At 37.7% G+C, this 27,634-nt stretch overlaps 1 protein-coding gene across 2 annotated transcripts in view; it reads left to right on the top strand.

Annotated features, from left to right (window-relative positions):
* RCAN1 (regulator of calcineurin 1) overlaps positions 1-26,772 on the top strand; it is a 43,662-nt gene extending 16,890 nt beyond the window's left edge. The window contains exons 1-4 of one of the 2 annotated variants that reach the window (XM_010121403.2): positions 17,360-17,495; positions 19,591-19,764; positions 20,776-20,935; positions 23,996-26,772. In XM_010121403.2, coding sequence (XP_010119705.1) covers positions 17,409-17,495; positions 19,591-19,764; positions 20,776-20,935; positions 23,996-24,159 — 585 coding nt within the window. In that variant the 5' untranslated portion in view covers positions 17,360-17,408 and the 3' untranslated portion in view covers positions 24,160-26,772. Of the gene's footprint in view, positions 1-17,359; positions 17,496-19,590; positions 19,765-20,775; positions 20,936-23,995 lie in introns of those variants that run through there. The other variant, XM_086765037.1, reaches the window with a different exon arrangement.
* The last annotated feature ends 862 nt before the right edge of the window (positions 26,773-27,634 follow it).

Here is a 27,634-nt window from a genome sequence, read left to right as displayed (position 1 = left end):
TTGGTGCGGAAAGTTAATGAAGTTCCTCAGAAATACCTTGGAGAGTGGCATTAATAGCAAACTAAGAATAGCTCAGGGCAGTGCCCTGAAGGGAGCTGTCTGACTTTCTTCCTTGGCCAGAGAAAAAGGCTTCATGGTTGTATTTTCCAAAACAGGGTTTGGGGGACTACAAGAACAAGTAAACAAGAAATTTGAAAGCACTAGGAAAACTTGAGGAATTACATCCATGTTTAATGTCACACTGAATTTTTTTATTTTACCTTCACTGGGACATAGGAACAATTTTATAATGCTGAAAACCTATTTTGATAGCACTATTTTACTTATGTATGATAAGCTATGTTTCTAAAATTGATAAAAATGAATGGAGCATAGAGTATGTACAATTTAAGTAATTTCAAATGAGGGCTTAATGGAAGTTCAGCAGACCTTGCCTGAAGCAAGGACTGTAAAGCTCTCATCAAAAGGAGATTTCTAAGTCATGTTCAAGCCATGCAGAATGTGAGCAGTGCTTTGTCAGACTGTTTGTGAAGGGAGGAATTGGGTAATCGATTGCCCTTTTAAGCAGAAAAGAATGTCTGAGAGAAATCAACCTATTGCCCTTTGAATTGCATAGAGGCAGCAACGCAGATAAAAATAATGGCAAACAACGTTGCATGTAGTTTCACTGTACCCAGAGCTTATATGCATACTAAACAAAATTAAGTTCCCATAGATTGATTTATTTATTGATTGATTTATTTTTTAAAGAAAGTGGGAGGAGATGAGGGTCCTGGGAACTACTTTGAGGACTCATTTGTTTAAGTAGTACCCTCCTGACTCAGGCTTGATCAGAGAGAGGGTAACCAGAACTTTGATCAAGTACTGGAGTCAGCCTCACTGGTATGTTCTGTGTTTAACTGGCACCACAAAGGATTTTAGAAACCAGTTGGGCAGGTAGTTTCAGGGAACTTGTAATTTTTCCACAGTCCCTCTATGTAAACAAAATCTCTGTAGTTTTGTGACTTCCAAGAAAAGAACAAACTTTTAGTAGAATATGTGACTGTTCAGAGAGCCTCTCTCTAAATTTCCTTACATAAATAAGTAAATAATCCTCTTTCCTAGGGCATCTAAGGCTGGAGTTCTAATAAATGGAGTTATGTATGAAACAGAGTGAAAAATACGCATATGTTTTGGTTCATAGTATTCTTTTTTTTTTTTTAAAATAAGCATTGGAGATAAGCATTTAGATTTCTTTTCAAATTTTTTAAACAAAATCAAATTACACATTCCCCCCCTCCCTACTCCCCATCCCTAACCTACCCTCATTCTCAATTTCTCAAGACTTCTGTCTTGATTTGGCAGACAAGGTTTCCTAAGAGATGCTTCTCTTAAGAGGCTAAGTAAATTTCTTGCCGTCTGGAACATCGTTTTCACCTAAATCTGGAATCAGAACAGTGTTTATAATTAGCACCGTTCTATAAAGCAGCGAGAAGAATTGTTTGGGAAACTTCAGTTCTGTTTATGAGTGTGTCTGTAGATTTGGGATTCAAATGTGTATACTTGGCTGTTCATTTTCTCTTCCCACATGCACACTGATGGAGGATAAGTGTTCTGATATTTAAACACAGTAGCCCTTTCTGGGTTAATGGAAAGGGCATTAGATCAGCTGACAACTCTGCTCTTTGAGGCTTCTTTTTGCAGGAACTGTTTGTATTTTCACTGGAGCCTCTGACTTTTGAGGTCACCATAAGATCCAGTTGTTGTAAACTGTCCCGATGGTCTGACCTTCAGTTGTATTAAACAGGTAACTTTGTATTTATTGTTAGTTTGGGGGGTTTTGTTGTATCAGTTTGGCAGCAACATCTAAACAATGATAAATCCCTTCTAAGGGGATAAGGACTTGATCCTCCTTTCATTTAGGAAAGTGGCAATGTTATGGCATTAACTTTAACTAGGAACAGAGTCGAGACACAAAATAGTTATGTCAGGATCAGGACAGGCAAGAGAGGATAAGACGGACTATTAAAGGATGTAATCAGCCTAGTTACATGTAGAAGTAGAACTACTTGTAAGCCTGGAGTAGCTTGTTTAGGAAACAAGTGTGTGCGCGTTTGCTGTGATGGCAGTTATTCTGAGTATAGGAGTGCTTGAGTTAACAAAACTGTGTTTGATAGAATGAAGTCACTAAAACATGCTGTTTGCTTTTAAAGACAGAGTCTCAAAGATTCACAAATTAGAAACTAGACAATGGGATATACTAATTTACATCCTGTGCAGACTTTGTGAAATGTTTTCCAGGAAAGTTGAGTACAACCATGAATCAGTTATGGAAAACCCAGTGGAATGAATTAGTCAAAGAAATATTTAAGTGACCACCCTTTGCCTTCTGCTATCAGGAAATAGTGCAGCTTTCCATGATTTTGTGTAAATCATGTGGTATAAATAAGAAAAGCTATAGTTAGAATAGCAAGCAATTACAGTTGCTGCTCTTTGACTTTCTCATAGCTTTCTAAAAATCCTTATTTTGGAATAAATATGAAATTTACTGTCAGACAAAAGATGTGGGAGCTTTGCTGGAAATCTTCAAGTTTTTAAGATGCTCAGGGAATTTCTGTACTTTTTTCCCTGAACTTGCTTCCTCTACCTGTGTTTTCCTGCAAGCATAATTTAAAAGGGATGGGGCTGTTTACGCTCTCTCTTCTGAAACTGTTGCTTCTCTTCTCTCCTTTAACTGTCAGGCTTTTACTTCCAGGGTAACAGCTAAGCAAAGTCAAAGACTGCACAACTGAAATAATTTAACTGTGAAAGTGAAGGCTTCTGCATCAGTACTCCAAGTTATGTATTAGATAACGTACATACACTGCTGTATTGATGACTGTTGTTCAGAGAACTGATGGAAAATGGTATTATCAGTAAATTGGCCAAGGATTTCTTTACTGGATGGTAATGAATATGTTTGTTTGTTTTTTTTTTCATGTTATCAGTGTAATTATCAGCCAAGGTCTACAGTCATGCCAGAAAAAAAGTGCATGAAGTGAGGGAGTACAGCTTTCGATCTTCTGTGCGCTGAATCCTGCAGTAGTTTTTATGACCTCGGCTATTGATCCAAAAACCTAGGGGAAGAGAGTTGGATAGGCTTACCAACATCCTTTTATAGATATGAAGCTGTGAGTATTGAATGACTGACAAGTCTCACTTTTTGCTGCTGCTTCTTCCTTGATGAGAGCTGGTTCTGCCAAAGCTGACTGCATCGAAGTTCTTTCAGGGACCTGCATAGGAAGTTGGTTTGTGTTTTGCTTTTGTGTTCGGTCGGGTTTTTTTTTTTTTTTGTGAGCAACAGCTTGTGCATGGATGTAGTCTTGATTTAGACCAGTTAGGTCCAGTGGAATAGATTGAATATTTTGTTATTTAGTAAGTGAAAGCTGCTCCGTTCACTTTTCATTTTCAACTGTACTGCACTGTGTTTTGCTAACTTACTGGGCTATTTTTGAAAGAGGGCAACGTACAGGAATTCTTCTCTTCTCTCTGGAGAAGAGAAGGCTCTGTGGAGACCTTATAGCAGCCTTTCAGTACCTAAAGGGGGCTTATAGGAAAGATGGGCAAAAGCTCTTCAGCAGGGCCTGTTGTGAAAAGACGAGGGGTAATAGTTTTAAAATAGAGGGAGGTAGATACAGATTAGACATCAGTAAATTTTGTTTTTACAGTGAGGGTGGTGGAACACTGGAACAGGTTGCCCGGAGAGATGGTGGATGCCCCATCCCTGGAAACATTCAAGGTCAGGCTGGATGAGGCTCTGAGCAACCTGATCTGGTTGGAGATGTCCCTGCTCCTTGCAGGGGGGTTGTACTAGATGACCTTTGAAGGTCCTGTCTAACCCTGACCATTCTGTGATTCTATGATCTATGAATGATGCTTAGGGAACTTCAGCTTTGAATTTCTTTGGAAAGTGGATGAGTGCCTCATCTTTAGTTCAATACATCTGAAGAATTTTAATGATAAGAAAGGGCTTTTACAAGTGTCCTGGTTTCAGCAGTGACCGAGTTAATTTTCCTCTTGGTAGCTGATGCGTTTTGGATTTCATATCTGAAAAGTGTTGATAAACGCACTGATGTTATGGGTTGTTGCTAATGAGACCAAGGACACTGTCTGGCTCTCCAGGTCTTGCTAATGTGCATATGCAAGAAGCTGGGAGGGATGCAGCCAGAACAATTGACCCAAACTGGCCAAAGAGAGTATTCCATGCCATAAACATCATGCTCAGTATATAAGTGGGGGCTGCCTGCGTGGGGCGGGGGGGGAGAGGGGGCATGACTCCCTCTTGCTCCTTTGCTTGCTGCTTAGTTTTGTTTCTATGATTGCTGATCAGGACGGGCTGTATTGGTCATTGAGACATCAGGTGATGAGAAATCGTGCATTGTTAATTTTGTATATCTTGGTATCCTTATATTCTGTTATTATGGTAATTTTCCTTTGCTATTCCAGTAAACTATCTTCATCTAACCCATGAGTTTTCCTTTCTTCCCAGTTCTCTCCTCCACACCACTGGGGAGGGGGAATGAGAAATTGCGTGGTGACTGAGGCTAAACCACAACAAAAGTTAATTATATATTTAGCCATACAAGATGCCATTGAGCTGAACACTGTCCTCCCCTGCTCTGTATACAGGGCCAAGCCTGAACCTGTCCCTGCACTTCTCCATCCATTTGGATTCTTTTATTCTCCTCAATTTTTGTCCACCTTACAATGCTCCACATATGCACTCATAATTCTTTGTCACTTGTGGCCTTTGTGCTCTCATTCTTAAAGCCAAAAGCGTGCATGCAGTGCCAAATACACTTTTCAGACTCACATTGCTTGCTCAGTATGCATTTCAGCCTTTATGTGCAAGTTAGGAGATGGTCCTTCTAAAGTATCCTTAGCCCTCACTGATTCTTAAGTTCTTTGTTTTGAGCTCTGGAAACTTCTGGAAATCCAAGGCTTTTTTTTTTTCCCTAAGGTAACTTCAGTGATTTTTATTTTTTAAATTTTATTATAGCGTGTGGATTAAGAAAACTCTTAAAGCTTGCATATTCCTTTCTACACTAAGCATATTTCACAGATTGTGGAAGAAATGTCTATCTGTCCTTGTGTCCTTGGCTGTCACGTTCTACGAAGTTCTGAGTTCTCCCTTCTTTACATCCTGTGGCATCTGCTGATACTTGTCCTAGCTTGTCTAAAGGCCCACATAAGCTGCCTGGCTGGCTTCTGCCAAGCAAAATAGCTGACAACTGAGTTCTGCGTACTTCTTCCTTGGTCTTCCTACTCTGCTCAGTCCTTGATGTTTTCACTCAACACTCTATCACAAATGCTGTCCTTTAACCCTTTTTCCCCAGTATTGTACTTGACTGAAACTTGCTAAGAGGCTCAAGACAGTCCATTTTTTGCCTGCTGTCTGATGACTTTGAGAAAACTCTCCCTATCACTTTAAGGGACCTTTTCTGTGGGTTTATACTTGCATGAAGGAGCTCTTTCAAAGTAAAACACAATAAACAATGCCCTTTTTCCAGATCATTCTTTAAAGGATTAAATAATGTCCTGAGGAGATTATCCGTGGATGATGTCTGAATATAGGGTTATAGACTCTTAATAATCCTCCGAGTGAACATAAAGTGCTCCTCAGAAATTCCTAACTTTTTAAGATGCTATTTGCTAATGACTGATTTTTGCTTTCCAGGTGAGAACAAACTTCACAGGCTTTCTAACATGCTTCCTAGGTATACAGCAGTCTTAAATATTCTTTGCTTTGTTCTTATGTTTTCCAAAGAGACACCAGCTACTCTGGACTGAACGGTTCGTAGCTCGCAAGTGCAGAATGGCTTTGAGGCGTGGATGAGTAGGAAGGAATTCTAGGGCTGATCAGGCTTTCAGGTGGCATTACGTGAATTGGTGGTAACTGAGCATCATGGTTGCTCAGTTCAGGTTAGCACATTTGTTCCAGAATGTCCCCTCTTGAACAAAGTACAGACGTTTCTTGCAGACTTTTCTGTAGAGGGCTCCCTTCTTTCCTCAGCAAGTTTATTCATGATCAGTTTAAGATGCTGGTTTGTGCAGGTGTTAGGGTATTCAATTAGCCTCTGTTTGTATAATCTAGCCATATGGACTGACAGAATGCTGTGCAGTTCTTATTTACTAGTTCTGGTTTTGCCTCTTAGTAAAAATATTTTTCTTAATGAAACAACCTGTTTCTCTCTTCTAAAATGCTCGCAGCATATAAAATCCTAAAATACTTGATTTTTATTTTCCTAAGTCCACTGTTCTATTTAGTCACTGCAGTTTTACCAATTTTTGGATGCTAGTTTTTAGCACTTAAAGTAATTTTTCCAGGTGGAATGGTGTTTTTAATATGAATAGAAAAATAGCTGCCAGTAAATATATTGTATGAAAATGTTTATTTCCTTCTAGAATACTTGATTGCAACTTTGCCCTCATTCCTTTTACTGTGGATCATTTGAGTAAATTCCTTGCAGGAGAGGAAACATGTTGAAAAAAAGACTTTAAATTTTGGAATATACTTGCCATATTAAAAAGTTTTCTAAATGAGTCTAGTTGGTTACTCAAATATTCTGTAGTGGAATTTCCAAATTACCACTTTTATGTTACCAGTCAGTGAACAGGAATTTATTGTTTAATGCTTGGAAATGGAAGTGTAAGTCATGGATTTTTCCAAGGAAGGAATAAGCACACTGTAGGTATTTATTTTTCAGATGATTGGCTGGAAAACTATCACACACTGAATCTGTAAATAGCCCTTCTGTGACAAAGCACAGCTCTTTATATTCTGTTTGAACATATGTAGGCCACATAATACAAGCATGACAACAGTTCATATATTTTAAGCTCCTATTAAAAAAAAAAAAATCTTATAAGAGTCTATTCAGTAAAACCAGCTACTTTCCTTCTTGGCAGTGCTTTTGGAATCTGTGTTTAAAAAAAAAAATAATCAGTGGGTTATTTGAATCTTTTTTAATCCCTCAGTGGAGTAATTGTGGAGTGGATAGCTCCTGTATGCGGAGAAATGACTGCATTCAGCACTTGGCTTCATAGAAACCTTGCTGACGTCCATGGGTGATGCACACTTCTGTGGTCAAAGCTCTGGATCCCGTGGCATTATGGCTTTCTGCTGAAAGGACATACAGCTTCAGGGTACAGTCTGTAGTTTCAGACTTCAAATAAAAGTTTGTAATTGCATTGAGAACTAATTTGAGTAGGATTTCTTCTTTATTTTCCTTTTGAAATAATAACAATAGATGCAGGTAACCTTCTGGAACTCTTTTTTTCTGTAATGTGAAAAACTGTTGATTTAATATCAAGAAAGTTAGTAAATTAGCTGGCATTCATTGGAGCAAACCTGGGTTGCAATTCACATGTCTTTAATAGGTGACATTTTTAAGTGAAGGGAGAAGAAATAAGGTTGGAACTTTCAAGAATTATTGATTAAATAGTAAATGAAATTGTCTTGAAGGTTCTGGAGAAGCTGTGAGGGAAGACTGACTATTCCAAACCATTCTCCACATTTTTTTTTTTTTTATTCAAAAGAAAGTGTTCCAAAGTTGCTCTAAAGTAATTGGACTGCAGACAAGCCAGTATGCTACTTCAGCAAATGTCATCAAAGAGTAATAATAGCTCCTGAAGATTTTTAATTAGCTGTACTCCATCTGTGAGGGGGAGTAGTCCACAGAATGGCACTCGTGTATTGTCTTTGGGTGTAAGACTATACCCAAATTCTCAAAAGTCTTGCAGAGTAATGTTGAGAAACAGTTTCTGGGAGGAGGGACCACCAAGACTGGTTTGAATAAAGGTAGCACCCTGCTGTTATACTGGGAGAGTAAATAAAGTGCATATTGTAGTGATGGACCAAGCTGCTGCCTTTGCTTTCATTAGCCTTGAGCAGCATGCATCTGTTCTGGTGAAACTCCAGATTGCTGAATTTCAAGACCTTTCAAATACAGGTGAGACTGAGGAGTGAATACTGCTGTATCCTTCCTTACTGCTGTTTTGTTTAACTGGCCATGGTGATTTCCCAAATGTGATCATGGAAAATTCATTGCAGCTCAAAAGCTCTGGTTCTGTTTGAGTACAATCAGATAGGAATGACTGGGTTTTGGTTTCCAAAGCTGTTCTGGAATTTTCACATAGCATATTATAAACATGCATTGCAATGCACTCTGTGTGAAAACAAGCAGTAGAGGTGCAAGTCATACAAAACCATAGTTTGGTGGCGTACTCCTAAGAGCTTTCAAAGTCGTCAATAGAAATGACAGCTGGCTTCAGAGTTTTCTTGCATTGAAGAACTTTGCAACTCCTTGTCTAACCAGCTCATCCAAAATACCCATCAGAGATCCTTGGTCATAGGTCTGGAAACCACTAAAATACTCTGTTTCAGTACAGATTTTAAAACAAAACCTTGCTTGCTCGAAGTAAAAGTAGTTAGACTTCTTAAATGGGTTTATCTGAATCTTTAATATGCCATGATTCATGCTTTATAAGGGTAACTCTTCATTTAGATATTGAGTAGGGAATAAATATAAGCTGACACAGATTCATTCCTTCTGCATTTTCTCCTCTGTACTGACCTTTTATCATTATCTCCTCCATTATCTAGAATGTACAAAGTGAGATAAAAATATCTTGACTTTTTTTTTTTGGTCTCTTCAGGAAAGTTTCAATGGGTATGGAAGCATATTGAAACAAAAATGCCACCCGCCTTTTAATCCTGCTGTGATGATCAGTTTGTGTTTTATAAAGCCAGAGCACCAGACAAATAAAAAAAAACCTAGAATGCTGACATCAAGCTTTTACTTTAACTAATATATTATAAAATATATATATAGAAAAGACATATTCTTTAATATTTGAATCTGGATCATAACTCTGCCCAATCATCTCAAAATTTAGTTTTTAAAAACTCCTGTTTTGCAAAATATATCATATCTTCATCACTGTACTTCATAGGTGAATGTATCAAAAAAGATCACAGCTTATTGGCTGGGTTTTTTTAAATCATAACCTCAATTTAGGTTCATTTTTCTATTAGCATTTTTTCATTTATGTTGTGGATGCTGCTTCTAGCTCCAAGGTGGAAGGCAGGAGTTTTGAAAGTGTGTGCTTGCTACTGGAATATCTGTATATTAGGGAGCTTTGACCACACTGACTTCAATTTGATAGAGTTTGAATAAAATACTCTCAGTTGTGGGACTGGATTGTGACATGCTGCTGAATCACTTATTGGGGTCTTTTTCCCTGTTACCACAAGAGATATTTGGGGAACTTGGTTCCTGTGTCTTGCTCTACATTCTTTCTTGTAAGCTGTCATGGCATGATTGTCTTTATGCAAGAACTTCCATTCTTCATCACTCGTTTTGGCTGCTGAAGATAGTTCTACTTAGGTCACTGTCAACATTTAACTATATCTAGGTTAATACTAAAGACACATTTCTCTGAAATTTGGTTCCTGTTCAGTCTTCAAACATGGTATCTTTTAGATACTGGAGTGTAAGCTCAGCACCAAAACTTCCTCAATGCCCCTTAGCTCACCCTAATGCATGGGTGATGTGTAGAGGCAGCATCGGAGTGCAGCGCTCCAGCTGTGGTAAGTGTCAGAAATATGTATGACGTGCTTGAAGAATGCATGAATCCAACTCTAAGCATGTGCCCTATCTCCTGGACCTCTCCCTCTGCTGAATCTAACTTATAAATAACTTTACAGCTGTTCCCTCGTTACAATACAAAGTGTTGTTCTTCAGAAGGTGCCCCCTCACTCAAGAAATAATTATCTGAAGGGCCGTTTTTGTTTTAGTAGCTGATGTGTATAGCGTGTCCCTTCTTTCTTTCTTAAATGGTTTCATCTTGCAAAGCCACCTATCTGTTAATTACTGTCTAGATTTTTTTTTCCCATGCTGGTATTCAAATAAATAACCTTGAAAAGGTCAGACTGCTGATGATTTTTTCTTATTATATAGTGGTAGGAAGAATACCTTATGCTTCCTTTATTTTGTAGCTACACTGTGCTTATGAGATACTACTTTATATCTTGGGGGGTGCGGGAACATTTTTTTTAAACAAATAACTTCCTTCAATTCTGCTGTAAATAGTTTACAGATGCTTTTTCTATAGTATGCGCAAAAATGGCCTATTAACACATTTTGGTTTAAAAGCCCTTGTTCTTTTTTAGTTCATAATAAATATAGATGATCTTTGGAGAATTTTCCTCTTTCCCCTTTTTTAATTTCCACTCTGAGGAAAGGATTTATATAGATATGTATATTTATAGAAGTTTAAGTTAGAAGAGAAGAGCTGTTTAAGGATTTCCTGCCCTTCCCATTCCATAGTTAGCCTTTTCTAGTGTGGCATGTGCACCGCTTCTGTGATGAGTTATAGACTATACTATTGTCCCCATTACCTTTTCTTTCCGTCTTATATGGAAATAATCAACACTGCAACTGTATTGCTCCATGGGAATGATCTTGTTTACATTTATCTCAAAGGTTATCATCTTGATCTTTGACTTTTTATTTTGTGGATTTATTTTCTTTTTTTTTTTCTTGCTGCCTCCCCCCAACATGTAATGGATTGGACTATAATATTGCTGGACAATCTTTTTTCAGATATTCTCATACACTTTTAAGAAGCATCTGATCTTCTTGGAGGTTGCTGTGATTATTTGAAACCAAATTCTCTCTCTGGTATGGGGAAAATGTTTATGATTGACCTTGCAAGAAATTTCTCCTTCCTTTTTTTCAGTCCCTGTAGCCAATTACTGCAAAAAGACTTGGTATTTCATTATATGCTTTTCCTATTGTAATATATTATCTGTAGATAATTTTGTAATTAAAGTGAATCAGTTAATGAATTTAAACAGAAGTAAATACGTGAGAAATAGTAAGCTTTCTGAAAAGCTTGTTTTTATTGGAATGTATCCTTCTATGATTTTAGATATAGAAAGGTATTTGAGTCTTATGTCATAAGCATGTGTACCATCTTGGCAAAGGTGCAGAATCTTCATAGCTTTTCTGCTTGCTTTTACCTACCATCTTAGAAGATGGTCATTCCTCTGCTCTGTTTTCTGTTTGGAAGAGGAAAAGACTTTCCTGGAACAGCTAAAAGTCTAAAACAGAGGTGGCACCACACCCCAGATGCATGGCCTTTAATTTTTATTGTCGACTGAGTCTAGCCATGTCTATCTGCAATGAGTATCTATGTTAACATACAAAGTTTGCTAGTGATGATTGTGCTGAACTAGTGCTCTGATAAATATTGCTGATAAGTATTAAAGCTTTATTTCTGAAAAATTGCTTTAAATGGGAAAATATAGTCCAAGAGTTCAGAGTTTTATAGGCATTGAATACTTTTTTCAAATGGCACTCCTATATAGTACTTGACATAAACTGATGTAGCACAGGCAGATAGACTTTTCTTTTGTGTGCCCTATTATATGGAATCAGAGGCTTTAATTTTGTTAAAACTGCACAGACTTTTGTCTCTGTTTTTATGACTGGAAATTCAGTGACTAAATACTTGTAAGCATATGAAGTAGTGAATGGTCATGTGTTTGCTGTTCCACATTATAAACAAAGTTAATGAAAGGAGATGATGATGACAGTCTTAACTCCGTGCTTTGTGGCCCTTTTTCCATTTTGTCATTGTGTGGGTGTTACCTTGCCTTAATACACTGCACGTAGCTCTGTGTAATTGGAAAACCAGTTTGTGTACTTGTGTTGCTGTGCTTTGTGTGATTTCTTTACTGCAAATAAATTTGCCGATTTGTGCAGTTTGTTCCATAATGCAAAAGACGCTTTTTTTTGCTTGTTAAAAAGGTGTTTTGTTGCAGATTATTTCTCTGCTGATGTACTAACACAGTGTGTATACTTATTTCTCGTGTAATATGTTTCTGATGATCTGATGAATGCATAGAATATAAAATCAATAAGTACGCAACTTTGAAAAACTTAAGCAGGAGAAACTAACATTTTCAGTTGAATGATAATTCTGACTCCCTTCTCCCTGTGTTTCTCATCTGGTTTTTCTGGCATGGGAGATATTTATACATTTGAGTTAAGGGCTGTGTTACTGCCTGACTGCATGAGTAGGTCTGTAGCCATTCCGGTATTCTGGATTAGACGCCAAGGCTGCCAGTCTCCCAGTGCTCAGACTATTGTAAGGATTTTGAGGAGAAAAGTGTGCTCAGGTATGATTGTTCTGCCAGTTAATTTTACTTCACAACAAATCCTATTAGACTTGCAAAACCAAATCATATCCAGATTTCCTTTCAGTCGTGTTTGTTTGGGGGGGGAACTTTTTTGTTGGGGGCATGGTTGTGTTGATTCTACTTTGGCTAGTAAAATGGGAGTTAAGAACTGTGCAGACATTTTAAGGCAAGTGACTTAACTCACTGCCTTCACTCCTGGCTCTTTGGTTGAGCCAGCCAGCATTGATGTGACTTCTCTTGCTCATCAGGTATGTTTCAAAACAAAACAAACCCCACAACACAAACCTCCACATAAAAACAACCCACTTCTTGAATCTTGAGGGCAGGGAAAAGGTTTCCCAGTGATGGAGAATGTTACTGTTTCCTGACAGCAGTGTTAGTTTGCAGAGCGCCCTTAAGGGCAGTAGAGAAAAATAACACTGTTGAGGACATGTGCTCGTTAGCCCTGCATATGTTAAAATTCCGTATGTTTTCAGAGGGTCTAAGTTCTGGGGATTTTTTCTGTTCACCTAAATGTATGCTGAAGGCATGCTGTAGATGAGTGTGAAGTTCTAGAAAGGAACATTTATAAGCTTTGCCCATTCTCTCCTTCAGCATGCCTGTCCCATGCAGACATGTAGCACTCCTGCTCCTGTGCTGATGGAACAGTGCAGGTTAGAAGGTCACTTGAATCCTGTGAACAGTGCAGGTTAAAAGGTCACTTGAATCCTGTACTGATGGAACAGTGCAGGTTAGAAGGTCACTTGAATTCGGGTGCGTGCTAGTGCACACAGAGCAGAGCTTACTGACCCTAGGCACGCATGGATAGCTCTGCAAGCTGTTTGTACTTCTCTGTCTGCCCCCCGCTCTCCTTTCCCAACCACTGGGAAAATGAAACCAGTAAGTGATTATTTACTCTAGGTAACTTGAAGATGTTTATCCCTGTCATAAGTAAGGGCTAAGGCAAGATAATTAACATGAAGACAGGAATAGAAACTATATGTTGATAGCAAAAGATCAGCAAGTATATATAGTGGGAGTTATGTATAGAGATTACATAAAGAGCACCCTCCAAGGGCAATTGTAAAACTCTGCCAGAGATGAGAGAAAAGAGCGGACTATATTGTTCTGGTTTATAGCTCGTAGATGATCATTTTTTTTTAGCTTACAGAATTACCAACACATTTATTTTCATGTTAATTTTCTTCCTCGGATTGTTAGCTTTGCTAATGTAGTTATCGGCAGTGAACAGTCACTTCTGTTATTTGCCTTTTTTTTTTCTGTGGTCTCATTTCCTCCTCTTCTGTACCTTACCTATTTTACTGCACGTGGAGATTATAGAACTATTCATGGCTTTCAATCATTTTGTGTTTCCACTATTCAATATGTTAATTTGATTCCTTTTTCTCCCTTCACCCCCAAAAGTAATCCAAAAATGGTCTCTGTTAAATTTCTCTGCCTGGGAAGTGCTACTAGTGGAGAATCTGTCAGGTGCTGTTGATGATAGGGAGTATGTTAGGTCTTCACTGAGCATCTTGTCAACAATATTTAGAACTGAACTTTTGAAACTGGAGCCCCAGAATGTGTACCTTTCAAGGGAAAGGTGAGATCTGAAAAAGAAGGGCTGACCGTGTTGTCATGTCATACTATTCTTACCCATTTGGTTTCCCTGATTCTTGTTGCCCAAAGTACAGCAGCATCCCGTTGCACTGGTTAGGTTTGCGTTCTTTAGTATCAGACGTTGTTTGGTATCTGGATGACAGCATATGTCTTTAAGCAGGTGATCTCCTTGCCCTTGTTCTCTTTCTGTAGGTCATGAGGGAGTCTCAAAGAGCAGACAGAAAGCAGGAAACTCTCTGAAGACAAGGGAGAGGAAAAACTGCACTCTGATACTATCAAATCCAGAAGTTCTGATAGTCCTGCCATGTTCTTGTTCCAGAGGGTTCCTTAGCGTGTGGTTAACAAATGTTACAAGACCTGAACGCCACAGAAGAAACATTGCAACACTGTCAGGGTTTTGTAATGGTGGTTTTGTAACTTTGAATCTTGGTTTCTACAGTAGATCTCAGGGCTCTCTCCAGAATTCTGCTGCCTTAAATAACACTTCATTAAATGAAGCAGGGATAATGAGAATTTTTTCTTTTGGGAATGTAAGCCCTTCTGTTTGTTGAAGAATTCAAGATAGTTTATTTAATCCAGTAATTGAGACATTGTGGATTGCATTTTTGTTCTAATCAAGCATAGCAGTAAGAATATTAGGCCACTTCAGTGATTTTTATTTTTTTTCCCCAGAATACTAGTTCTTGGTTTATTCTGTGTTGTGAATGCAGTGTTAGTATGCAAACATCTTACCGTCTTTTTGTTTGTTTGTTTGAATTGTTTCTTTAAGAGTGACTAGTGACACAACCAAGTAAATGATGAAAATGATAAAATGGAACAGACTAGCACTGGTTTCTTTTCTTTATCTTTTTAAATGGGCAAAGTAAAAACCTAGTGTGTATCAGTAGGTTTTTTGGTTTTTGTTTTTTTTTTTAAATCTGGAGAACACTGTGAAAAAAAATTGTTTTGTGAGGTATTACATGTTCTCAAAAATAATGGGTTTACAGCAAACAGTAATACAGCAGGCAATAGTCTTGTTTTAGATGACAAATTTATGTTTGAAAGATGACTGTAGCAAGACTTGTAAAGTCATTTTCTTTGGGCCTCAGTAATGTGTAGGTGGTCTTGAGGACAGCAGAGTTATTTTTAAAGTCTTACTCTTCATGAGATCTGGGCATAAAAATGTAAGTCTAGAGTTACAAAGGGATGCAAGTGCCTAGGATCTACCTGTCCTACTTTAAGTTGTGAAGTCCAAAATAGAGCTTTTGAAGACTTTTACAGTCACTGGACTGCTAGGAAGCTTTGACATGCTTAGCTATATAAAGGTCTGCAGCTAGGTTGCCAAAGGCTTCGTTCTGTTGAGCAGCTCAAACTGCCTCCTGTGTAGGTTCTATGAGGCTCTACCAAAGAAATAGTCTTTCTACCTGTCACCCACAGAGATGCTGTAGTTGCCTCAGTAGCCTCACAGTATGCCAGATGACTGACTCAGTAGCAGGTTAAAGGGGGGACCTTCTTTACTTTCTTATCAGTAGCTATAGCATTCACCTGAGATGTGGAGAGCCTGTTTTCCTTTTATGCTCAGGTGATTCATGGCCATATTTTCCAGATGAGCATCCTGACTGCTGGTCTATGGAGTAATGCTCCGTGCTTCTACTTCCGAAGTCTTTAAGACACTTGACGACCTAATTCAGGGCAAGGGCAGGATTCAAGACATACTCAGCATGATTTTCTGTGTGAGCTCAGGTGGTTCACTGCTTGACATGATGGCTGTTTGCGAGTCCTCCTCTGAAGTATCTGGGTACAGGTCGTGAACTTGGGAACTCAAACGTGTTCTCACTGTGTGTGTACCCAGTCCAGACCTCGGCAGTGTTGAGTGGCTGGATAGCCGCTGTATCCCATCTTCCCGGGAGCTTGGGGAGAGGAAAGGAGCTGCTGTTTGTTCCTATCTTTGTTTTTCAGACGCCCAGTGTGTTAGGTGCTCCTGGAGTACTGGGGGCTTGTTACTTATTACTTTCTTTTGGAGTTTAGTCTCACTGACAGCATCTATGCCAGTTCTTGGGCTGTCCTTCAGAGCACCTTCTCTTTTCCTGAGCTGAGCCTATTTTTAAGCAAGGGCTTCTAAGAAAGGTTGCTAGGAAGTTGGTCTGAGTAGTCTTTCATGCTCAGGTAACTTTTACGCTAAGTTACTTTACAATAGCAGAGAGTTTGACTGCTAAATGGGGATTTTAGCCTGGGGCACAATAGGCATCCTTAACTTTAAGTAAGTAGAGCCCATGAAAACAGAAGGCTATTCATGTCAGTAGTTATACGTGATTAAATATTTATGAAATTAGGTTTTGAACTTATGGCTGTCTATTGTTTGCAAGTATTTCATAGAACTTGATACTTCTGTTGTGACCCCATGCTATAATAAAATGAACTAAATGCATTTACGATTTTGACTTCGTTATAAATTTTCATCTGAAGCTGTATAGGAGAGTTCCAAATAGCTTGTAAAAGCTTCGGCTTAAATTTAATTAATTACTTTAAATGTTAATGATTTTTTAAATGGTTCTTGATTTTAAAAACAAACACACACACAAAAAAAAACCCACAAAAGCAAAACAAACAAACAAAAAAAAACCCAAAAAACCAAAAGACCAACAACCACCCACCCAAAAACCTGTGTCCTGTGCTTCTTTTTGGGAAATGTTCTGAAACTGGGATACAGATAAACCAGAAAATGTCAGAAATGCATGTTTCATACCTCATCGCTGCTGTTGGTAGTTCAGGCTGTCTCTTAAAACCCTGCCCACAGATTTCTGATGAAGCTCCTGTTAAAAAAGAAAACAACTAAAACAAACAAACGAAAAAAAACCAACCCCAAACCATCCCAAAACAAAAAACCTTAATAGTTTGAGGCTCAGAATGAGTTTTTAAAGTGAGAATGGTAATTAGTCTATATAGTTGCTTTGAAAGAAGCTTCAAAATGAATTCTCACTGTAATGAGGGGAAAAGTATTTTCCCAAATCAGTTCTTCCTAATCACTAAATTTCAGTCCATGTGTTGTTTTTCTTTTTTTTTTTTTTTTTTTTTTTTTTTTCCAGAGAATTACCAAAAGCTATTGACCTGAGGGATTTGTTTTCCGTTCCGCAGTCTTGAGATTTTCCTCCTGGCTAATTACAGCCTATTACTCTAGACTTTGGTCCTTTAGCAGTAACATTTTCCATCTTAAGATGGGTTGTCCCATTCCCGTGAAGAGCATGTTGTCTGAGCGCTGAATGGAATTACTACCAGTGGAAACTATGCTGCAAGAGGCTCGATAAAGCAGCTGCTGTGCAAACCTCAGCTGTTTTTTCCATCCTCCAGAGCGCTGGTAATTAGCATAGGGAAGCTGACTAATGTGCTGACGTCACCTCTTTCCAGTCGCAGCTTACATTTTGTTCCTGACTGCCTCAAAGCATGCAGGACTTTGTTCAGGAATTCGCTGTCACATACAGGATGCTCTGAAACCTTTGGGGGGCTGGACTTGTTTCCCTTATAAACGCTGCCCGCAGGACCAACGGCTTCCTTAAAAGTCACTGGTTTCTGTGGAACAGCAAGTATTGCTTTGGTGAAGCACAAAATGCATTTTAGAAATTTTAACTACAGTTTTAGTTCCCTGATTGCCTGTGTGGCAGACAGTGATGTCTTCAATCAAGCAGAAACAAGGGTATGCTTTATCTTTTGTGTTTTATTTCTATGTATTCTGAAATGCTAATGCCTTCATAGCTTTTTGATTTGTAAGAAAATTTCAGGTTGATGTAAGGGTCTGGGGTCTTACAAGCCTGTAACAGTATGCTCTGATATGAATTACTCTTAGCTCTGGAAATCCTTGGATCTTAAGCTATGTGTTTTTTGAAAATGATCAGAAGTTTACCTCCAGACTTCCTTGACTGTATAGTGTATTTTTCACTTGCATATGTGTTTTCAGCAAAAGTCTAGGTTGTAATTTTGGCAGTAAGATTCACATAATTTATAGTACACCTTATACTTTTCGTGGGATTTTTTGACTGGCATTGTAGTTAACAGCGTAATGTTAAAACTGTAAGAAATCCTCTTGGATTTATATTTAACTGATTATAATTAATATAATGTAAGTAATCCAGTCCTGATACAGTGAATTGTTGACTGCTAAGATACCTTAAGGACAAAAATAGCATTTTCTTTACTGTCGTATTGCTAGCATGACATTTTATGACCTCTATAATCACACACATTTTTAAAAACTATATATATTGCACAAATCTTGCAAGTACTCTCTGAGTTTAAATGTTGAATATGAACTCTGAAATGCAATTTAGCATAGGTCTGGCTTACTTTTCATGATTGCATCCAGCTCTCTCTGGAGTGCAGGAAGCTAACAAATACTTGATGTGCAGAGGGTCCTGGTCTTGTTTCAGGGCTCATTTTGAAGGAGCTTAAATGTGGCACAGCAAGACACATAACAGTTCAGATTTTAAAATATCTTTGAAATGTAGTGGTTCTGTACACAGCTGTGATGAGCTTGCGAAGCAGAGCTTTTTGGGAAGGAAAATGAAATTTTGAAGAAATCGTTGCCTTCTTATGTAATCTTGTTGCTTTTTTCTACTAATTCAAAATGTCACAGTAAAAAAAAAAAAGAGGCCATCTGATTTTACGCACTTGTTTATTTTGGCTTTGTATTGAACTTCTAGTAAGCTTTTATGAAGAGAAAATATCTGAAATCTGAATGCTTGATCTGTTGCCATTACTGAAATAAGGCCTGTGACTGGTTACTGTGCTCTCAGTGTGAGTCTGAAACACTCTGCAAGAGCATGGCAGCTTCAGAACCTCCTGGGTTTTTTTTCCTCCCTCGGGCTGGCATCATGAAGTAAGAGTGGAAGCACTCTTCATATAAGAAATTGTGTGGAAAAGTAGCCAAGTCAGGTTTGCATAGCAGCCCTAGGAGCACAAACCCAAAGTGCAAAATGGAGATAGCCAGCTGTCGGTAAAGGTGCCTCAATCTTCCCAGGCAGATAGGACAGCAAAGTAACTCAGCTGCAGATCTATGAAGGCATGAGGTTTTGGTCCATTTCCTACTTTGACCACACAGTCAAAACAGAAAGTATGTCAAAGGCCCTTCAGGAGCTGTGTGGTTAGTACTTAAGATTTTTTTTTTTTTTTTTTTAAGGAAAGCTAGTAGGAGCATTTTTAGAATTTGATTCTAGAAGTAGAAGAGGCTGTTAAACTAGAGTTCAGTAATAATATGCTCGTTTTCCTAAATGAAAGTAGCAGCTATTAAATCAGGAGATATTTATGAACTTTATTGTGCATGCTGAGTCACTGAAGAAAATTATGTTTGGCTTGCAAATATGCTTTTTTCATTTTTCTTTATTAAAACTGTTGTGTTGGTTTCCTTAAAAATTGCACACTTAGACAAAGGCATGCTTAGCAGACTTTTTTCAAGGCCTTTGGATATTAATTTTTTTAAGACAAGCATTTCTTTTCAGTATCTTACTAATACTACTATTTTTATTATGTCACTAAATCAGAATGTCATGTCTGACGCTTATTAATGATATGGTTTTTATTAAGGAAGAAAAAAGCTGCTATAGAGAAAACAAGTGATAGGTTGGAAACATTCATTATAAAAAAGAGAAGAAAAAAGTAAATCTGAGATGTTATAAATATATCAATGTTCAATATTCAGTATGCCTCTACTAATAACTGCAATTTATTTCTGTCTTTCGTTAGAGAAAATGTAGAGCATTGTATATTCACTTTCTTCTCTGGTCCTTTCTTTTCAGGCCAAATTTGAATCACTGTTTAGAACATACGACAGAGATATCACCTTTCAGTATTTCAAGAGCTTCAAAAGAGTACGAATAAATTTCAGTAACCCTTTATCTGCAGCAGATGCTAGAATCCAGTTGCACAAGGCAGAGTTCCTGGGAAAGGAAATAAAACTGTATTTTGCTCAGGTAAGTCGTCTTGTGATTATCCTTACAAGGTACTAAAGTATAACTTAGTCATGATAAGCTTCCACAGGTCTCCAGTCATGCTAATGAATACTGTTAATTTTTCCAGTCTGATTAGACAATCACAGGTTGTTCCGAAGCTACAAGAGCTGTTTTGCATATTTTGCATTTATGTCTCCCTCTTTGCTTTGATAACCTTGGGGAAAGGGAGTAGATGATAGTAATCAGCACAGTCAAAGACACAGTTTAATGGGGTGGGGGAAGCCAAGTGTGCTCTGCCAACAGTACACACACACACACACACACACACACACACACACGCGTGCTGAAGTAATATCTGAGGGAATCCAAAATGTAGAACTGCACGTTCAGGACTCTACCTGTTGATCCTGCTCTCACTACTGCAAATCGGTTGTTTAGCACACATATTTGTACTTGGAGATCGCTGTCAGCTCTATAGCTGACTGGCATCTGCTGCTAAAGAGGTGAAGCTCTCAGGTTCTAGTAATCTGGGTGATTTTTTTGGTAGCTGCTGTGTATTTTCCTCCATAAATTTAACGGGAAAATTAATCTATGTGTGTCTGTTTCAGATGTCCCTAGGGACAGTCCTGAAGGAGCCAGTTTATTTATATACCTTCTAGAATTCTCACCACTCTCACTTGTGGTAATGAGTTTCAACACCATTTGTCATTAGGCCTTAAAGCCTATATCCAGCTTCTCCTACATCAGTATTTTAAGGGCAGATATTTTCTGGTGAAGTTTTTGTAAAACTCCATAACGAGAAGATGCGGATGTGCATACTTCATTGCATGTTTCATCAGAGTTAGTGAATGTGGTGGCTTGTCTGTATTTTGTATACTGGATCTGTCATATAGCTCTCTTCAACAATACAGTTACATGCTGCCACCTTGAGTGCCTGTTACAGCATAACATCTATCCAAACCTAAAAATTCCTCATGAATGATGGATTCGTTGATAGTAGTGAAACAGCTTTGGCTTTTGTACTTTTTTCAGACTTTGCACATTGGAAGCTCACATCTGGCGCCACCAAATCCAGACAAACAGTTTTTGATTTCACCTCCTGCCTCTCCACCTGTTGATTGGAAGCAAGTAGAAGATGCTACTCCAGTCATTAACTATGACCTCTTATATGCTATCTCCAAGTTAGGACCAGGTAAGAAGCAGAAAAAACATTAGCATTTTGGTTGAGTAAAACACCTTTTAAACTTCCTCAATTTCTAGAGCTTTTCAAATGAGTTTATATCTACCAATTAAATTTGTAATATCAGAAAAATTATTAGTAAATGGTAGTTTCTTACACACATGGTAATTCCACAGGATCATTTGGAGGGTCCGGACTTCCACAATGTGGTCTGTTTTGTGTTTTTGTAGAGAATGTGAATGCTGCTTCAATAATATATTCGCTTGTTCATCAGAATTCTCAAGAAGCAGCTTCCTAAAAATGAAGAGGCAGTTGTGTAGTTACATACGTCTTGAAGGGATGGGAAAGTCTTGTTTCAAACTAAGACAATGAAGCAGTTGACAGCTATGTAGCTCTGTGCTAGAATTACCTCTGCATCTGAGACTGTAGTACGTGTAGGAGGGAAACTATCAGTATCAACCTGATTTTCTTTTGGAGTTGAGAGGGAGAAGTTTCTGCCGCTCCTTGCTTCTTCTAAGTTTCATCTGCTGTGCTTTATTCATTTATTGGAAACTTTGAGATTGCTTCACCTTGGGAAGAAAAAAGTTTATATCAGGTTCCTTTTTTTTTTTCCCCCTCTCACTGTCCAAACTAAAGGAGGTATTAAGACTGTACACTTACACCTTATTTCTAGTGCTGTCCCATAAGTTGCTTGTAATGTCAGCTAACCATGCTGTGTAGACTGTTTATAGGTCTATTATTAAAAATAGATAGCACTACCGATAGGAGAAACAGTTCTACCTGCTATTCATGTTTTAAACCAAATACTACTTTCAGAAACAGATGTGAAGTTCCACTAAACTGAACTAATACTTACTTTACACATGATTCTGCTTTTCAGTGATTAATAATCACATCTCTTGATCTCATTTTACATCTCAGTTAAGACAACCATCTAAAGTGAGAATTGGTGCAAATTATATTTCTCAAAATATACAACTCTGATTTAACTTGTTTGCAACAGTACTATTAAGTTTAGGGGAGAGAAGAAATGACCACAGTAAGTAGCAGTATCAAAGAGAATAAAAACTGTGGTCTGAATAATTTTACTGTAGTATTTTTATATACCTGTTTACCTACTAGCTTAGGGAACACATCTTATGTCAGTAGTTATGGGTGCAGAAGAGGGTAGGGCTGGACATTTAGCTCCTCATGCATCAGTCTTCTGTGTAGTAGTTTATGGTTGACTGTATGCTGGTAATGTCCAAATGTTCTAGTGAAAATCATGTGCATCTCACACGCCACTAGGGAATTATTCTTCCCTGTGAAAATTCAGCCCTTTGTAGTTTGTAGAGGGACAAAAATCAATGCTTATGCTGGTATAAAAATTGGGGTAGATTATTGAGAACTGGCAGTAAATACTACCTTTTAAATAGTGTGTGAATTATAATGGCAAGAACAATTTATAGGAAAGATACTACAGTTAGGAGTGCAGGTATAAAATGCTTCCACAAATCATTTGTGTATCCAGAAATATGTAAACGATGCAAATGAGCCTGCATGTAGGTCTTCAGAACCATCCATCAAGAATACTGCTGACATACTAAATGTTTTTCTCAAAGATTTTATTTTCCTTAAATCAGTTTTTGAAACAAGTCTCATAAGACTATGCTTGTTGCAATAAAGTTGTTTTCGATGAAACACGTAGAATAGATAAATAAATAACATTACAGTTTACTGATTTTTATGAAAGTTCAGAGCTTGCTCCATGGGTGCTGCTTTTTTTACCACAAGCTTTCCTTTTAAGTTTTAGCAATACCAAAATGAAACTGCAGGTCTTAAAAGAGATACTTAAGGGCTTACTAAACTGTGAAAGTTGGTCCTTTTTATCCTGAAAGTTCTGTTATAGTGATACCCTGCAGTAAGCTCATTGGCAGATCTGTGATCCCTTTTCCCATGAGATTTTTCATATATATTGTGAATGCCGAGCCCTATAAAGCTCTGCTTTTTGATTGTGATGTTCATTGGGATGTGGAATTAATGACTTGGTACTAAGGTGCAAGCAGGGGTTACTCTAGCACAATGGCTTGTGTGTTTCTGATGAGCTGGAGGCAAGAGCCTTTTCCTCTATGAAACTGCTCTTTGTGTCAGTTCCCCTTCTCAGAGTTCTCAGGGAAACACAGCAGAGACCACTTCAGAGCCTTGGCACACTAGAGCATGCTGCTTGCCACGGGTGTTAGAGCTCTTTTGAACAGCTGATGTGCAGACCACTGTAGTGGTCTTTAATGGGGAATGTCCTCTCCAATGAAAGGTAATGAGTGTAAAGTAACAAGAAAAAAAAATTAAGGGGAGCTGATTAGGGAAGCACTGAAAAGAAAGTTTGCTCTTTCCATGATCTAATGTAAGCTTAAAATTATTTAACACCTGGTTAGACTTAAAAGCAATTCTTTATTTTATGGAAAAAAAAAACAGATTTCACATCAGTAGTCAATAAAATTTGTATCATAGCGCTTCTACTTACTGTCTGTATTATACCTGAGTGTTTCACATTATATATATGCATGGCGCCTGCTGTCTAGCTCTGCTGCTCCACAGAATGCTGGAACAGCATTAGAGCAGCTCTGTGTGATGGGGGAAGAACTGCCTCCAGCTTTCTTAACACTGAAAGCTTTTGGAGGGAAGGAAGATCCTGTGGTTTTGCCATCGTTCAGGAAAATAAAAGTCTTCCTGAATGTGGTACAGTGGATAGATAATCTTGTACTCTTTAAAATGACAAAAACCCACCAAGAAGACTTATGACTGTTCATGCGGAATGCTTTTTTGAACGCCTAGGGTAATTTACGTAAACTTGCTTTTAAGAGAGCAACTGAGCTATGTTGCTTTGAAAGCAGAACCTAAATACTTCCGTGCGGTAAACAGAACCGTTGGCAATGCGCCTGCCGGCACCATCTAATGCGTTGTGGCATCAGGCTTTTATCATCAGTGCACTACTTACACATTTTTATGTATTCCTTTCTTTTTAGTGACTTCTCTCATCCTTTTCTGCAGAATTGGGTCCTTTTTAACCAGTTTTGCTAATATTTTAACTTTCAGGAGAAAAGTATGAACTACATGCTGCAACTGACACGACTCCTAGTGTTGTCGTCCACGTATGTGAGAGTGACCAGGAAAACGATGTGGAAGAGGAAACGAAGAAACCCAAACCAAAAATTATTCAGACCAGAAGGCCGGATTATACTCCTACTCATTTAAGTTGAACTGCTGTTGTTTTTCCAAGGGTTACAAGTACACATATGCAAGGGAAACATTTACTGTGGAAACAGCAGGTCACAGGTTTCGTGGCAACAGCAGCAGTTATAGTAGGAGAAATTCCAATGTAAGTTTTCTCAGAAAAAAAATATAGGAAGTTTCATCCTTATTTTTGATGCTGCAGGTTGATGGATGTCTTGAGTGTATTCCCAGATCACTGGGAACAAAACATAGGCAGAAGGAAGACAACGTTTTGAGACATAACAGGACAAACTAGGTTTATTTTTGGGGGGGTACTGTAGGCTGTTCTATTATAAAGCAACTGGGGGAAGCTTTCTTTGTTCTGATTCAAATAAATCCTCAAACTAATAAGCTAGTCATTGTGTGGAGTACCTAGTGATAACAGAGGTGGTTTTAAAGATTAAAGTATGGGAATTGTAAACCTTTTTCTTATGATAGATTTTGTGCATGTGTATTCTTGGTCTTCTAAAGTAACTTTGCATTATTTTCTATAGGTTCTCACATGTTTCTGGAAATCTGGGAAATTGTTTAAAGTATTTATTATCTCAGCATCCCGGACTTAACTACTAGATGTGTATATACATATATATTTATATTTGTTTTTATTGGCACTCATTTTCCAGCAGGCATACAATTTTTTCAGCACCTTATTTTGGTGCTATGTAACACGTGCTTTTAAAATTTTAACCTTTTAAATGCCTATATTGGGTTTGATCTGGCAAAGTAATGGAACAATGTGCAATAGGAAAGTTGTTTAAATAAGTTGATTTTAAATTATTTAAGTAATTTATATCTTCAATAACATTTGTTCAGTAGCTTTGGCTTTCTCATTGGGAAAAAAGAAGTACTCTTAAGTGTATAAATGAAGCTAATGTTGTATATTCACAGTAATGTAAGTTTTCAGCGAAAAAATGATAATGGAGATGTGTGAACTCTACTCAGTATGTGAATTTGCATTGTGAGCAAAGGTGTAACAGCAATGAAAAAATAGCACACAGTGTGTAGAACAGCGAAGAGAGATGGAGTGCCTTTTCCTCGTTCATTCCCGATGCAAACTGTTCTACAAGCTGCACACTTGCATCTTTTTCTACTGGCTTTGTATGTCCATAAATATAAACTTTCTTAGCTTTGCTTCCAAAATAGGCTGGTATCTAGAAATACTTAATGCCAAGTAATGATGCATACTTAAGTAATGGGTATATGTGGGAGAAGCTTTAGGGTTTTTTATACGTTAGTGTTTAAAGACAGTAGCTCACGACATACAAGTTTAGAGGAAGAAAGATGGCAGAAGTGTATTTTATTACTTGTTTTTTAAAATGGAGATCCTCGCTTTGAAATAGGGTTCAGTATTTTTTTTAAGAGATAGTAACTGATATTTGTGGGGAAAATATCACTTACAGTTTTAGAAAGGGGATGTTTGAAGCTTCTCAACATGGTTTTAGAAATCAAAATGTGGTTCTCTGTTGGTTTACTTTTGCCACAGTTGGGCTGAGAATGAGTTTTGTAACTGGAGTTAATTATAAAGAAATCCATTCTGTGCCATTTGAAGCAAACTAACTTAAATGCCCAAGTTCACACCTTGTTTTTTAAATAAATAATCTATTTTTTAAAAAGTAAGATGTATAATGAAGCCATTCCAAGCTGCGGTGCGGACCTGTCATTACACTAAGCAAAATCTAAATTGATACCCTGTGACTGCAGAGAGCAGGAACATATTGAACTTCAGTGCTATGCAGTGATGATCTTGTTTTGATTGGCATGCCCCGTGAACTGAAACAAACACTGGTGCTTGGTGTCTGCCTTGGACCTGACTCAAGTGGCGCTCTCTCCATGTTAACAGTGTTAAGAAGAGCTAATGCCATGTATTGCTGCAGCCGTGTTTTATGGACACGAGGGGTGCATAAGGTTATTTTGTGTTACTAAGGTGTAATAATCAGCTGAATACATGTGCTGCTTATTAACACAAAACAAATAAATAATATGGAGAGAAACTTTGTAGGTTTGCCACAACTCCCTTTAAGCCTTTCCAAGTTTTTTTTCCATGTTTCTTAAATTTTTGCTGGACTTAGTGTTTCACTTCATTCAATTTAAAATTGTTAGAATAATTCCTCTTCTATACCTTTCCATCTTTCCATGATTACCAATCAAAGCATTAGTTTTGCATTAGAAACCCAGGTAGTTGCTGTTCTGTTTCCTAGCAATCCTAAGAAAGCAGTGCTACCTTTCAATCAAAAAGAACAGAATGTTAAGTATCAGCACGTGTTGGTTTTTTTTTTTTTTTGTCATTTTAGTACACTGACATCTGCCTAATAAGGTGAGCACTAGAAACCATGGAAGTCTTGGAATGGTTACAGTGTGTTTCTGCTTCTGATTGTAATTGTAAACAAAGGTTGTGAGACAGTAACTTGCCTCTGTTTCTGGGTGTATCTCCTGGCTTGTGCCACCTTCTGTTATCATTACTACAGTGTGCTGCTTGCTTTTTCTGTTTGCTTTTTTTAAAAAAAAAAAAAAAATGTTCAAATGAATGCTTAGTTGGTATTTTATACAGTTGTATAGTATGGGACATATTTAAATTAAAATATTTTGTTGTCCTCTTGTAATTGTCTTGGTATTTATGCATGAAACTAGTTGAAGGTTTTGCGCCAAAATCTGGACTTTAAGCTTCCAAACACTTCTGATTTGAAAAAGGTAAAGAATACTGTCCTAGGTCACATCCTTACCAACCAAATGAATTTATTCAGAGAAAAGCTTTACAGCCTTCTGCTTAAGAGACTTGCATGATCTCAGTCAAAGTATGAGAATCTACTAATTAATAAAATACAGTCCAGAATGTTGCAGTTAAAAAAATGATTCTTCTGTGTCTGAAGTTGACGTGCTTCCTAATAAAGGTATCAACATCTTATTATTCTATAATAATCCCATTATACCCTTACCAATTTTCTTCTGCAACATGCATGATTCTATTTTTAAAGCTTTTGGAATATGAAAATATATCAACATTTAAATGGCTTTACCTAGTAACTCTGTCTTTGTGTTGCAAAGCACATCATGCAAAAATACATTGAAGGTTTCACTCTCAATATGGATAGAAATCCTTTCACAGCAGAAAGGAGTTATTGATGTTAATATTCATCATTCTTCTCTACTTATGACTGGGAGATATCGATGTTTGTAAGACGTCATTCTACACACAGAAGTGGTTTGAAATAGCAAAGTGCTGGTGCTCATCAGTAGCAGGCCCGTCCAGGGGAATTCCTGCATAGAGTAACAGAAATGACTTGGTCCTGAAGTGATCTAACAAAAGATAGAAAGTGAAATAGCAATTCCAACTGAGCCATCCTGCTTTACGTAAAGACCTAATTTCTTTTACTTTTTGGAAATCTAGCTCATGTTTTATTATTTGCCCTCTGCATACGGATAGCATGCACGATCTCCATAAATGTATAAGTGATCGCTAGCATT

Source organism: Chlamydotis macqueenii, chromosome 1, assembly GCF_036417535.1.
Source record: "Chlamydotis macqueenii isolate bChlMac1 chromosome 1, bChlMac1.mat, whole genome shotgun sequence".
Taxonomy (NCBI): domain Eukaryota; kingdom Metazoa; phylum Chordata; class Aves; order Otidiformes; family Otididae; genus Chlamydotis; species Chlamydotis macqueenii.
The sequence above is the reverse complement of the archived record's forward strand: the minus strand, read 5'-3'. Positions and strand labels throughout refer to the sequence as shown.